Source organism: Petromyzon marinus, chromosome 17, assembly GCF_048934315.1.
Source record: "Petromyzon marinus isolate PM22_M1 ecotype Great Lakes invasive population chromosome 17, UKy_Petmar_22M1.pri1.0, whole genome shotgun sequence".
NCBI classification, from domain to species: Eukaryota; Metazoa; Chordata; class Hyperoartia; order Petromyzontiformes; family Petromyzontidae; genus Petromyzon; species Petromyzon marinus.
This window is the reverse complement of record NC_133683.1, coordinates 4,985,438-4,998,819: the sequence shown is the minus strand read 5'-3', so window position 1 is coordinate 4,998,819 and position 13,382 is coordinate 4,985,438. Positions and strand designations below refer to the sequence as shown.

General features: G+C 45.8%; 1 protein-coding gene across 1 annotated transcript; it reads right to left on the bottom strand.

Moving 5' to 3' along the window:
• Positions 1-10,361: 10,361 nt before the first annotated feature.
• Positions 10,362-12,881, bottom strand: LOC142924801 (uncharacterized). The gene is made up of 3 exons (XM_076067584.1): positions 12,603-12,881; positions 11,551-11,723; positions 10,362-10,559 (listed from the first exon to the last, which is right to left on the bottom strand). The coding sequence occupies exons 1-3, from the start codon at positions 12,859-12,861 to the stop codon at positions 10,377-10,379; spliced, it is 615 nt and encodes a 204-aa protein (XP_075923699.1). The 5' UTR covers positions 12,862-12,881; the 3' UTR covers positions 10,362-10,376.
• Between the last annotated feature and the right edge of the window lie 501 nt (positions 12,882-13,382).

Below are 13,382 nucleotides of genomic sequence, written 5' to 3'. Positions count from 1 at the left end.
AGGTGGGATCCCCAACGTCGCCTCACACCCACGGAGGCCCTCAACCGCCCATTATTGTGGGGCGGCAGGGCCGTGCCACCGCAAGCGAACTTCCCGCCTTGCCCAGCCATGGACACGGAGCCGGTGGCGGCCTGCAGCCTCTCGGCAGTCTCCAGTCTCAGCCAGGGAGATTGCCAAGTCCCTACTGCAAGGAGGCAGACTTCGGAGTCCACTTGGTCAAATCAGAATACTGCAGGCTCAGTTTCTGGGAGCGAGTGGGCTTCGAACTCGGATTGGGGAATGGAGTCGGAGCGGGGAGTGGAGTCGGCGGGTGACTGTGCGGTAACACGCCTGTCTGAAAAATTCCCCAATCAAAGTGGTGGCACCAATGACGTCATCGCGGAGGAGGAGGAGATGGAGTCGGCCACGAGACAAGAGTGAGTCTCCACGCAGAAGTGCACCTTGAGAAAAATGTGTATTGGGGAGGTCATTCAGACAATGTGTCTCCTGCTATAAATTAGCATATAGCAAACACCATCGATCATCATAAATTAGTTACTTGAGTAAATTACACATTCCTATAGCAAGGGCAAGTCTATTTAAATTACAACCACTGTTGATTCCCACAATGTGGTATTCACGATTGAGAGGAAGTAAAAATATTGAGGACACATGAGATTTGGGTTCTGTATCAGATGAGACAAGTTCTGTATTGTAAGAACGGGGAATCTTACATTTTTATTTAAAGCTTTCGTGACTGCAGTAATTCATATTCTTAGTTTTTTCGGTAAAGTCACGTTGAAGAGAAACAACAAAATAATAAAATATATATAAAACAATAAAAATTCTCACGACGTTTCGACCATAACTCAAACGGTCGTCTTCAGGTGTGTTGGTTCGCATAAATTTATTTGTAAACGGCGCATTTATTTATTTATAAAAAAAACGGTTAGTGCCACGCGCAACGATTTGGCAGTTTACCCAGGACTAGTCCATCTATATTCTGAAAAGAGGAGGGGGGAGACGAAATTTTTTATAATGTATGCTGTCTGAAAGCCACTGTAAGCGTGAACAATCAATTAAGACCTGAAATGGTTTATCAAATCTTTCCAATGATTGCTAAGATAGAATCCATCTTCTCGGTTGAAATTGTCTCTGTGCTTGTATATGTGGATAGCCTCATGAACGAATCTCTCATGGAAGCCAGATGGCTTACAAATAACCTCTGTCTTGGAAAAGTCAATGGCATGTGAGCCTACTGAATTAGAACAATGATCTGCCACGGCCGAGGTGTTGGTCCTACCGTGTTTAAGGTCTGCTTTGTGTTCACGAATGCGGTCCGAGACATGGCGTTTGGTTTCTCCAATGTAACTACTACCACAGAGGCAACTTAGTTTGTAGACACCAGGGTATTGTATGTCCGGAATCACATCTTTTACAGACGGAACCAGATCACGTGTTTCATGTAATGTGTTGAAACGGACCTGGATCTTGTGTTTATTCAAGATTTTGGAGATCTTTTTTGTGACCCCAGCAATGTAGGGTAAAGTGATGGTTTTGAAAGGCTCCTCAAGAGGGTTTTTCTTCATGGTTTGAGTGATAGCTTTGCGGATTGTATAGTCGGAGTAACCATTAGCCCTAAGAGCTTGGTGTACGTGCTTGAGTTCACTGCTTATGTGTTCCTGGTCGGATATGCATTGGGCTCTATGATACAGAGTCTTGATGAGAGAATTCTTCTGTGATGGATGGTGGTGGGAATCCGGTTTCAGATAAGCATCCGTATGGGTAGCTTTCCTGTAGACAGAGTGGCTCATTGAACCATCAGGTCTCTTTTTAATTAGGACATCCAAAAAAGGTATCTTGCCATCTATTTCGACTTCCATGGTAAATCTGATGGCTGGGTGTATGGAATTGATGTGGTCGAAGAATTGGTCTAGAGCAGGCCGGCCATGTGGCCAGATGACAAAAGTGTCATCCACGTACCTCTTCCATAAGGTTGGGCGCAGAGTGGCAGTCTGGATGGCGTCAGTCTCAAATTTCTCCATGAAAATGTTAGCTATAACTGGAGAAAGGGGGGAGCCCATTGGGGTGCCCTCAGTTTGTTTGTAGAAAGTTCCATTCCAAGTGAAGTATGTATTGGTTAAACAGTGTCTCACCAGGGGGGGTACCTCAGTGTTTAGTCCTTGATGAACTAAGTCTTCAATTATTGCAATGTGTCAGGTACAGGAACCTTGGTGAATAAGGAAACTACATCAAAACTGACAAGCAGGTCGTCTGGGGACAGGGAAATACCCTTGATTGTCGATACCAGGTGAGTAGAATTTTGTACCGCAGAGGTGGTCTTTCCAGTGAAAGGACGCAGGATTTCAGACAAAAAACGAGCTAGTTTGTAGGTGGGGGAGCCGATAGTAGAGACTATGGGACGAAGGGGTGTATCTACTTTATGTATTTTTGGTAAGCCGTATAATCTTGGTGGCCTGGCAGCAGAAGGTTTCAACGAAAACTGTTTAGATTGATTAATTAATGCGGTTGAATCAGAAATTATTTTGTTGGTTTGTGTGACGAGGCTGTTGGTGGGATCTCTTTTATTTTTGTATAACTACCATCGTAGAGTAATTCTTTAATTTTGTTGTTGTATTCTATTTTATCCATGATGACAGTAGCATTGCCTTTGTCAGCTGAGAGGACTACAATATCATTCCTCTTTTTCCAAATTTAACCTCCTCTTCAACAAAAGACCGGTCCCACACACCAAAAAGTTAGACGTTAATAAAGTTGTAATTAATCGCAGTAACAGTTCTATTTCCGATGGTCTGAAATCCGTTTTAGCTAAAGGTCTAAACTTTGCAGTCACACCTAAACACATACCAGTTAATGATATAATTGCCCAAGTAGACGTTGCTCTCAGGGGCCTGGGTCACATCGCTGCAGATGTAGCAAGATCTGAAATCGCTGCAACCCTCAAAAACGCTAAGATGCCAGCTAGCAACCTCAGCAAAGATGAGCGTTTTGAATTATATAAATTAAAAAAGAGGAATGATATTGTAGTCCTCTCAGCTGACAAAGGCAATGCTACTGTCATCATGGATAAAATAGAATACAACAACAAAATTAAAGAATTACTCTACGATGGTAGTTATACAAAAATAAAAGAGATCCCACCAACAGCCTCGTCACACAAACAAACAAAATAATTTCTGATTCAACCGCATTAATTGATCAATCTAAACAGTTTTCGTTGAAACCTTCTGCTGCCAGGCCACCAAGATTATACGGCTTACCAAAAATACATGAAGTAGATACACCCCTTCGTCCCATAGTCTCTACTATCGGCTCCCCCACCTACAAACTAGCTCGTTTTTTGTCTGAAATCCTGCGTCCTTTCACTGGAAAGACCACCTCTGCGGTACAAAATTCTACTCACCTGGTATCGACAATCAAGGGTATTTCCCTGTCCCCAGACGACCTGCTTGTCAGTTTTGATGTAGTTTCCTTATTCACCAAGGTTCCTGTACCTGACACCATTGCAATAATTGAAGACTTAGTTCATCAAGGACTAAACACTGAGGTACCCCCCCTGGTGAGACACTGTTTAACCAATACATACTTCACTTGGAATGGAACTTTCTACAAACAAACTGAGGGCACCCCAATGGGCTCCCCCCTTTCTCCAGTTATAGCTAACATTTTCATGGAGAAATTTGAGACTGACGCCATCCAGACTGCCACTCTGCGCCCAACCTTATGGAAGAGGTACGTGGATGACACTTTTGTCATCTGGCCACATGGCCGGCCTGCTCTAGACCAATTCTTCGACCACATCAATTCCATACACCCAGCCATCAGATTTACCATGGAAGTTGAAATAGATGGCAAGATACCTTTTTTGGATGTCCTAATTAAAAAGAGACCTGATGGTTCAATGAGCCACTCTGTCTACAGGAAAGCTACCCATACGGATGCTTATCTGAAACCGGATTCCCACCACCATCCATCACAGAAGAATTCTCTCATCAAGACTCTGTATCATAGAGCCCAATGCATATCCGACCAGGAACACATAAGCAGTGAACTCAAGCACGTACACCAAGCTCTTAGGGCTAATGGTTACTCCGACTATACAATCTGCAAAGCTATCACTCAAACCATGAAGAAAAACCCTCTTGAGGAGCCTTTCAAAACCATCACTTTACCCTACATTGCTGGGATCACAAAAAAGATCTCCAAAATCTTGAATAAACACAAGATCCAGGTCCGTTTCAACACATTACATAAAACACGTGATCTGGTTCCGTCTGTAAAAGATGTGATTCCGGACATACAATACCCTGGTGTCTACAAACTAAGTTGCCTCTGTGGTAGTAGTTACATTGGAGAAACCAAACGCCATGTCTCGGACCGCATTCGTGAACACAAAGCAGACCTTAAACACGGTAGGACCAACACCTCGGCCGTGGCAGATCATTGTTCTAATTCAGTAGGCTCACATGCCATTGACTTTTCCAAGACAGAGGTTCTTTGTAAGCCATCTGGCTTCCATGAGAGATTCGTTCATGAGGCTATCCACATATACAAGCACAGAGACAATTTCAACCGAGAAGATGGATTCTATCTTAGCAATCATTGGAAAGATTTGATAAACCATTTCAGGTCTTAATTGATTGTTCACGCTTACAGTGGCTTTCAGACAGCATACATTATAAAAAATTTCGTCTCCCCCCTCCTCTTTTCAGAATATAGATGGACTAGTCCTGGGTAAACTGCCAAATCGTTGCGCGTGGCGCTAACCGTTTTTTTTATTTTTTTATAAATAAATATATGCGCCGTTTAAAAATAAATTTATGCGAACCAACACACCTGAAGACGACCGTTTGAGTTATGGTCGAAACGTCGTGAGAATTTGTATTGTTTTATATATATTTTATTATTTTGTTGTTTCTCTTCAACGTGACTTTACCGAAAAAACTAAGAACGGGGAATCTGTTTCATGAGGAGTTGTGAAATGAGGATTCTGTAATGGCATTCACCTCTTTAGTTCATCTCACTTGAAGATGTAAATATCCCAGGGCTCCAAAGGATGTAATATCTTATCCCTAACCTCATCTCCACCAATCTGCAGCTAAATGCATTCCTAGTAAAACATATATATATCTTAATTATAAATATATGAATTGCACTGCATCCCACTTGGAGGTGCTGCGGTTAGAGCACTCCACGATCACTGTACGCTTGCGAGTTCAAAATCTAGGTCAAGAAGGTTAACAGCTTATTTATCAACCCGAGCTATAGTCAAATAATGAATCCCATTTTGTGGGAAGTCAACAGCGGTGATCCTATTATACACCACCATTGGCTCCTGTTATAGGAATGTAGCATTCCGCTACTGGCCATAGTGAGAGATGTGTGGCATCCTCCTACCTCGCATTTGAGCGGCCGGACACATATGAGGTGCACTGCAGCAACCAGTGTAAGCACAGCCGAGAATGCATGATGGGGCAGACGGTGGCATAATGAATACGCGCATGTCTGTACGTTGAAATAATTTTGAACGCGTACGTAGCCGACCGTGCTAACTGTAGCCGACCGTGCTAACGATGGCGCGTGCGTCCATTTGCCAGGCGGGGCCATGATCTCCAACCAGGCAACAACAACAACGAGGAGGATGATGATGATGATGCCGTCGACAAGATTGGGCCAAAGGCGTCACGCGGGCCTGGACGGAGATTCTCCCGCCTGAGGCGGAATATTCGGGGGATTCTGCAATTCATTCGGGAGCACTGTTTCTGTTACCGTGACGATACCGCTGAATAAATCCTGTCATGTGGCTGGGCCCTCCCTGCCCTGTGTACATATTTTTCAATGTTACTGTCGTTTTTGTCTCACTTCTTTCTGGTCCAATGACTCCAAGACTCACGGTTTAAACTGAAGATCCCAGTGGTCCTCAAAAATATTTACGGGGACTCCTTCACTTAAAAAACATTCAACTTAGAAAGTCTCAGAGATACAAAGAAACCTCTCCATATGTCCAGTTGCCTGTTTGTACCGAGATTCACAAGTTCAAACCGCCACGCAATAGATGGTGGTGGTGGCATCTACATCTACACAACGTGAAGAACCAGTGGCGTCTACGTCTACAGGAGATTATACAACTCTTAAAGCCATTCCCTGTGTTTAGTGTACACGCCGTACAACATGTTTGGAATCGACAGGAGTAAAGTTGGACTTACGAACAGACTTCTGGAACCTAACTCGTCCGTAAGTAGAAGAGTCCCTGTATATGGTGGTCACTCTGAACAACGCAGACCCAGCCTCCTTTTTACGATGTTTGGTCCATTAGGACGTTACCAGATGCATCTTTCTGTGCTGACGACCACGCGATACACATTAGATGAGTCACAACAGGTCACGTTTAATACTCTAAACTTGTCTGGAGTAATTCTCATACGGCAGACTTTTCTGCACATTTGCAAAATTACATGTCTATGGGAAAGGAACCATGTGTATGGCATTACAAAGGGTGCTTGGTCGTGTGTGGATGCAGGCTGTTGGCAGTGCCACTGATTAATCAGAATCTTTTTTTTATCCTGGAGGAATCCAATGAGCTATGAAGCTCTTTTCACATATGTCCAGTAGGGGCGGGTCAGCGAGGTATGTTCAAAAACGATATGAGAGGCAAGACGGAGAAAATGTAAGCATGTTGCTAAAAATACAAAGTACATAGATTCCTGCCGATTTGTCAACAAATGCAAGTTTGGGCAATTCAGCAACACAACAACAGCACCAGACCACGACAAGACAACGCACAGTCCCTCAATTACAATGCAAATTAAAATCGAAAGTTCAATGCACGATATTTGAAACAAAGTTACTAAATGGCAATATTCCCCTCGAATACCGAATGAACGAGGCTAAGACGCTTGCAGTAATGTTCAAATATGCATCGCAAGCCATTCAGAAGTGGAAGGCCTCACGTGACCACAGGGCACCACGGTGGCTGGGAGATGTTAACTACCTCCCCTGGTACGCAGGAGGTCGTGGGTTCCATCCCAACCCTGACGCATGCTGTATATTTGTCTGCTATAAATGTCCACGTGACGATAAGCCACTTCGTTGAGCTATCATTTGCGATGGCCAGGTCGCTTCTGAAAAACTGCTATATATGCTCAGTGGGCCTTACCTGGTAAAATATAAATAGTTTGTCAATTAGTAAATAAATGAAGTATATAAGTTCCAATTTCATTCATGAATACATTTCCAAGCTTGGGAAAGGCAGTAAAACAATAGCAAAAACAGCCACAGTCCACACCAGGAAAACATACAGTGCGCGGTAAAATTGTACTTTAAAATTGAACTGTGGATACTTTGTTAAGAATACAAAAAATAGTTTAGTTAAAAATAATTTGGTTCGTAAGGACCTGGGTAGTGATCTGCGATTATTGAGTGGGGGTTTGGGAGTCGCTGACTGGGAGGAGTGGGAACGGGTGAAGCCGGATCTGCCACGCGTTGCGCTCACCAACTCGAGCTTCGCCGGGACAGCAACAAACGAAGAGACGGAGAGAGGAGCTACCCCGGGTTTACATCGCCACGACTCACGACGCACACAACACACACGGCACATGCCCAGCGGGAGGAGGGCGATGACCACCCCACAGTGCGATAGCTACGACTCCCCTTTCAATTAGTGAGCCATCCTCACACAACGCTGCACGGAGTGTGCAGTGTTATCAATGAACACGGCACTACCACTGCACGGAGTGTGCAGCGTTATCAATGAACACGGCACTACCACTACACGGAGTGTGCAGCGTTATCAATGAACACGGCACTTCCACTGCACGGATTGTGCAATGTTATCAATGAACATGGCACTACCACTGCGCGGAGTGTACAGCGTTATCAATGAACACGGCACTACCACTGCACGGAGTGTGCAGTGTTATCAATGAACACGGCACTACCACTACACGGAGTGTGCAGCGTTATCAATGAACACGGCACTACCACTGCACGGAGTGTGCAGTGTTATCAATGAACACGGCACTACCACTGCACGCGAACAATCGGCTGCTTAGTGAGTTACACGGCACGGTACGGAGCTATTAACGCGACACGAACCACAGCGTGTTCCCGGGGTACTCAACTACCTTAGTTTCTCAACTACCGGGATTACTCAACTCAATATTTCAAGAGGCGCAATGCACTGTGGTGAATACGAGACAGTGGTCCTTCATAAATAACATCACCAAACAGTCTTTAAAGAGCAGCATGCGGCACCGGGAGACGCAGATTGCCAACCCCTGAGCTATTCTATTCCAGCGCATGAGGGCAACATGTTCAGGAGCCATAAGCCAATGTCCGAGGTCTGCTGGTCACGACGAGAGGGCTTCAGGAGAAACTTCGTGTAGGGTTACTATTCCTACTCCGTTGAAGGAGCACAGACGACTGTGGTTCACAATATCGTGCATAGTTTGGGTTGCATGGTCACAATCACACTGTGGCTTGACTTTAATTTTCTATTGCGTCGTTTCACGTTGTACGATCTGTTCTGGATGACCACAGTCAAACACTGGAGAGTTTAAAATTTTCCATTTGTGCATCAGGTATCCGCAGCTGCCATGGTTTGTGCAGATGCGGTTTAGGGGGACCATGATCTTCGTGGAATATCAAGCCCAGGGATCTTCTGCGTTGGGTTTTTCACAAGGTGTGTCAGTTCTTTTGAACTTACACTTATCATGTCGACTCTCTGCAGTGGCAATGTGAAACTATTAAAATAAAAAGCGATACAATTTTTTAGAAGTTGATTCTTACACGTGCAATTCAATACATGAATTGTCAGCTGAATAATAAATATTAATCGATTTAACCGATGTATCGCGCTGTTACTACTAACTAGCACAACTCTTTATTACGATCACAGCATGTACAAAGTAACATTTTAATAAAAAATATACTTCCTGAAGTAATGATGGTTTATTCAAACTGTGTGCAATATCAAGCAACTTCGGAATGATTTCTGAAGCACTGCTGCAATGTTTGGTGCACTGCGATACTAACGCGGCGATCCGAGTTGGATTCCTAGCCATGGCTAAAGTCAGTGGTGACTGATATCTGAACCAGTCCTGAACCTAATCCCCGCCCCCTTCACCAAGCGTGGTAAAGTTTGGTGCAACAACCCCCATGACCAAAGCAACGTGGCGAGGCCTTCATCAGGCAGTGGACTGCCAGAGGGGTGTTACACACACAATCATCAGTTTGTCTAGACAATCACTTGCCTTGAACATTGAATCCTTAAGTTACATTACCAATGGCATATTGATGTGGCTCACTGACCCTTTGATGTGAAAGATTAAAGAACCCCAAGTGTCTGTCGCCGACTCAACAATTTTGAGGAGCGACCCGTGGCGGTCAGGCAGATCACGAGGTGAGCAGAGGGGTGAGGAGGAGGGCACTTTGGAGGGGGCTGCCAAACCTCGAGTCGCGAGCACACAGCGCCGTCTCCTCGTACAAGACGGCGCACCGATAGGCACCGCCGCTGCTGCCACCGGGCTTGGCCTTCTGCGCCAGTTTTACCAGGTTGGCCACGGGGCCGTGCCCAAGGTTGCGGCAGGAATGCACGCCGTAGTGCTGCCCCACAGCGCAGTCCACGGCCGGCAGCTGCAGAGCACACAGCCAACAACAGAGACCTGGAACCCTCTCTCTTTCGTTTGGAGGCGGCCGAGTTGCTAGCAGCCCTTTTCCACTGGCGCATCCGATCCGTGCCAGCGCGTAGCACCCCCACGGAACGGGTGGTTTTCCATTGGCCATTTGCTGTGCCGATATAAAATCAAACTGTAATACGTCGCCCTTACAAGACCTCTCAAAATGGACCAGGAGCCAAACAGGTCCAGAGGTGGTGCTAATAATAAAGTGTCCATTGCGTACGACGTGAACAGCGTTAATGTGACTGCACAAATTTATGGAAACATGGCCGAGTGGTGGTTCTCGGATCAAGCCCAGCATCCGCCCTGGTTAATGTTGCCAGTTTATTCACCACAAACAAAGAGATCTGTTTCACAATGTATGATAATAATCCTGTGACGCCGTATTAAAAAAATTGAATTGGCCACGTGTAACCGCATCATGTTCCAAATTTGCCAAATCAGATCAAATACTTGCAAATTACTTTACCGGGGAAAAAACCACGTAGGAAAATCAAACATCGCTCCCGAATGGCAGACATGTCCATTCACAGGCCGGTAGTGCGTGCACCACGTGCCAAATAGGAACAGCTGCCATTGGGGGGGGGGTCCCCTCGGGTAGACTGCCGTAGAGCAATGGAATGGTTGAGATGAGACGTTGCTGTAAGGCGCTTTGAGTTGAAGAGTTTATTTACGCGAGCGCCCTATATCTCCAAATCCTTATCCCCATCTCTGAGCCGCCCCTGTGGCCCCTACTGGGGCCCGTGTCTCACCGCTGCGGTGTCGAGGCTGCCGCACTGGTGGATGAACTCCATGCAGCTCGTCGCGCTTTGGACAGAAGCTTCCCGCTGTGGCTCCAGATCCACCCAGGGCAGAGATCACAACCCCAGTCTCCTCCAACAGCTACCACAGACACAACAAATCCGTCAACATCAGTTGGTTGACACCGAGGCGACCGCAAGGCAAACACCGGCTTAAAGCTAAACGATACGCATGGAGCTGCATCTCACAATGCAGTGCACAAAAACTGATTAAATATTACAGATTTAAGTTTGCAAATTAACACAAAATTCGTTCTCAATTTTAGTTTTCCAAATGCACTATCGGCGTAATGTCAAGAGACAAATAAATCATCCATGCGTAAATCTCGCATAGCCGTGCAGGCCCTATGTCATAAAATGCGATGGGTGGCCTTTTATCTTGTACACAATAGGAGCCAACACTTTCACATTAGCTGTGTTATGAGATTGTGCGGCACACGAGAGTCAAGCTGAAATTGTTATTCTCAGAGATGGAATTAGGAAAATGAAGTGCAAAACCCAAGTTTAATGAGACTGTAATTTTGTGCAGTCGCTGGTGACTGGGCTCGGACGATCGACTTGATAAGACTTGAGACCTCGGTTTCAACCCAAGCGGTCAAAATCCAGATTCAAGCCCAGAATCTAATTATTGTCATCGCACCGCTTTGATATCTGAGCCACCTGGCCACTTTGCATATATAGTGTTATCATAAATGTTATCTGAATGTCACCGCTGTACACTCAATTTTAACGGTGATTTTCAATATCTACCTTTGGGATGTTTGCCAAATTCACAGATATTTTTTAAGAGTGACAAGAGAAAACCCATGCATCTTACGTGACACTTTGTTGTGCTCTGCATTGGCAGTGATTACATAACGCTTAAACGTATTCGAGTTATCGACAAATGAGTTTTAAGTTCGTAATAATAAACTAATATTACCGCGCACAATTTTGGAAACAAACTTAACATTGAGCGCCACTCGGAGGCGGTAAGTACACTCAAACTTTGCACGGGCAGTGTCGTACACCTACTTGCTGTACTGCCTCTTACCAGCTGGAGGCGGGTGGGCTCACGCACGCCACGTACGCACCTGGGCGTTGCGATGGAGGATGTCCAAGGAGCCGAGGCCCAGGCTGGGGAGGTCGCACGAGTCAAAATGCTCGGCAAGCTGCTTCTCCACGCGTAACAGCGCAGATAGGCTCGGGGGCTTTGCCATCTTACTTACGTGGCTCAGCAGACGGACCAGATGCTCGGCTACTGCCTCTGCGAAGGAGACAAGCAATGCCATTGTAGGAGAGGACAACGATGCTGTAACTCGCTCCAATAGGCTCAACAACTGCAACTCTCTCTCTGCCCCCCCACCCCCACGTCTCATCTACGGCCTCCCGATAAGTTTCATCATCACTCTCCAGATGACTCAAAAAACAAGTTTAACACGAAGGCCTTCGCGACCAATGATTATCCATAATAGAGATTTTTGGATTAGGTCACGTAAATAGTGCATATTAACGCGTATTATTTAGTGCATGTATACATGATCTAACCCAAAAATCTAGATGATGGACTTCTCACACCCGTATGCAAGACGATATCGCCCCAATATTCAAATTGTTCAACTATCCCCCGAACCAGTCCAGGATAAATTTCAAGATCACACTCAGCATTTTGACAGTCCTCCGTGGTCTGATCCCTTATGTACAATACGAGAAACTACATTTTATTCAGATTGTGCTTTCGATATCGTGTCATGAGACGGAGTATCCACTCGGATCTCTCACGGAGCAGCGGAACCCGTCCTATTGGAGAATGGCCCACAGAAGAGAACTTCACAAAGCTACCTCTGACATCGCTTCTAGTGACCTCTGGTCTACAGAGTAAAGGGAAGCACATTCTAACCCACTCTGAACGTGAGAGTAATGTCCGTCACATGAAAGTTGAGCCGATATTGGACTTGGTCAAATTAGCAGGAAAGTGTTATCACCCAGCACGTGCATCGATCGGTTGATCGTTAGTTTGTGGCATAGAGATCCGCAAAAAATAGATATCTTTGGATCATCCGAGATTTTTAATTATCCGCAGCCATCCTCCACGTCATTAGCGCAGATAATCGAGTCTACTGTATATGCAAATTTGTCTCCTTACTCCCCGGAGTAGGCGGCGGTCTGGTGTCGGGAGTGCTGATGTTGCCGAGAAACGCGGCCGGTTTCTCCTTGACCACGAGGTCGCGAGGAGTCTCGAGGGAGCTACAGCACAGGGCCAACTGAAACAGCTTCCGGGCCAGCGTGTCCCCTTTCACCTGCCCCAGGAAGTCCTGCACACACTGTCGGTAGAAACAACAAAGGACCCAAACCACGTGCAGCCATATCACTCTGTTGGGACAAATAGAGGGTGATACATGCATAGATGTCCGACCGATTTCAATGCCCCCCCTTACTTTTGTTTCAACGTGTGACTGAATTTTGTGAAAGCGATGGCCCTAAATATTATAGAGGAGTGTTAATTCAGTGGTAGAGCAAGTCTTTTGATAATGGTGGAAGTATCCACAGACTTGAAACGTATGGCGATTATCACTTATTAAATAATTCCGAGGACAAATGTATTATGGAAAATCTTTGACAAATCTAAGCAAATGCATGAATGTTCTCGCAAGGTAATTTTGTTGCATTAAGTCCAGACGCCATGGCCCCACCTTCTTCAGCTTATTCACAAAGATGTCCTCGGCGTTCTGGAAGACCTGCAGCACCATCTCGGCCGCCGGCTGTGTCGTGAACTGTCGGCGAAGATCGGCGCTCGTCCCTGGCAAGGGGAACGACTCCAACAGGTATTTCTTGATCTTGTGTGGCCGGCCCTCCACCTCCTGCTTAATGTCACACTCGATGCGAGCCAGCCCACGGTCCATCGCCTCCCGCTCGCCTTTCTGGG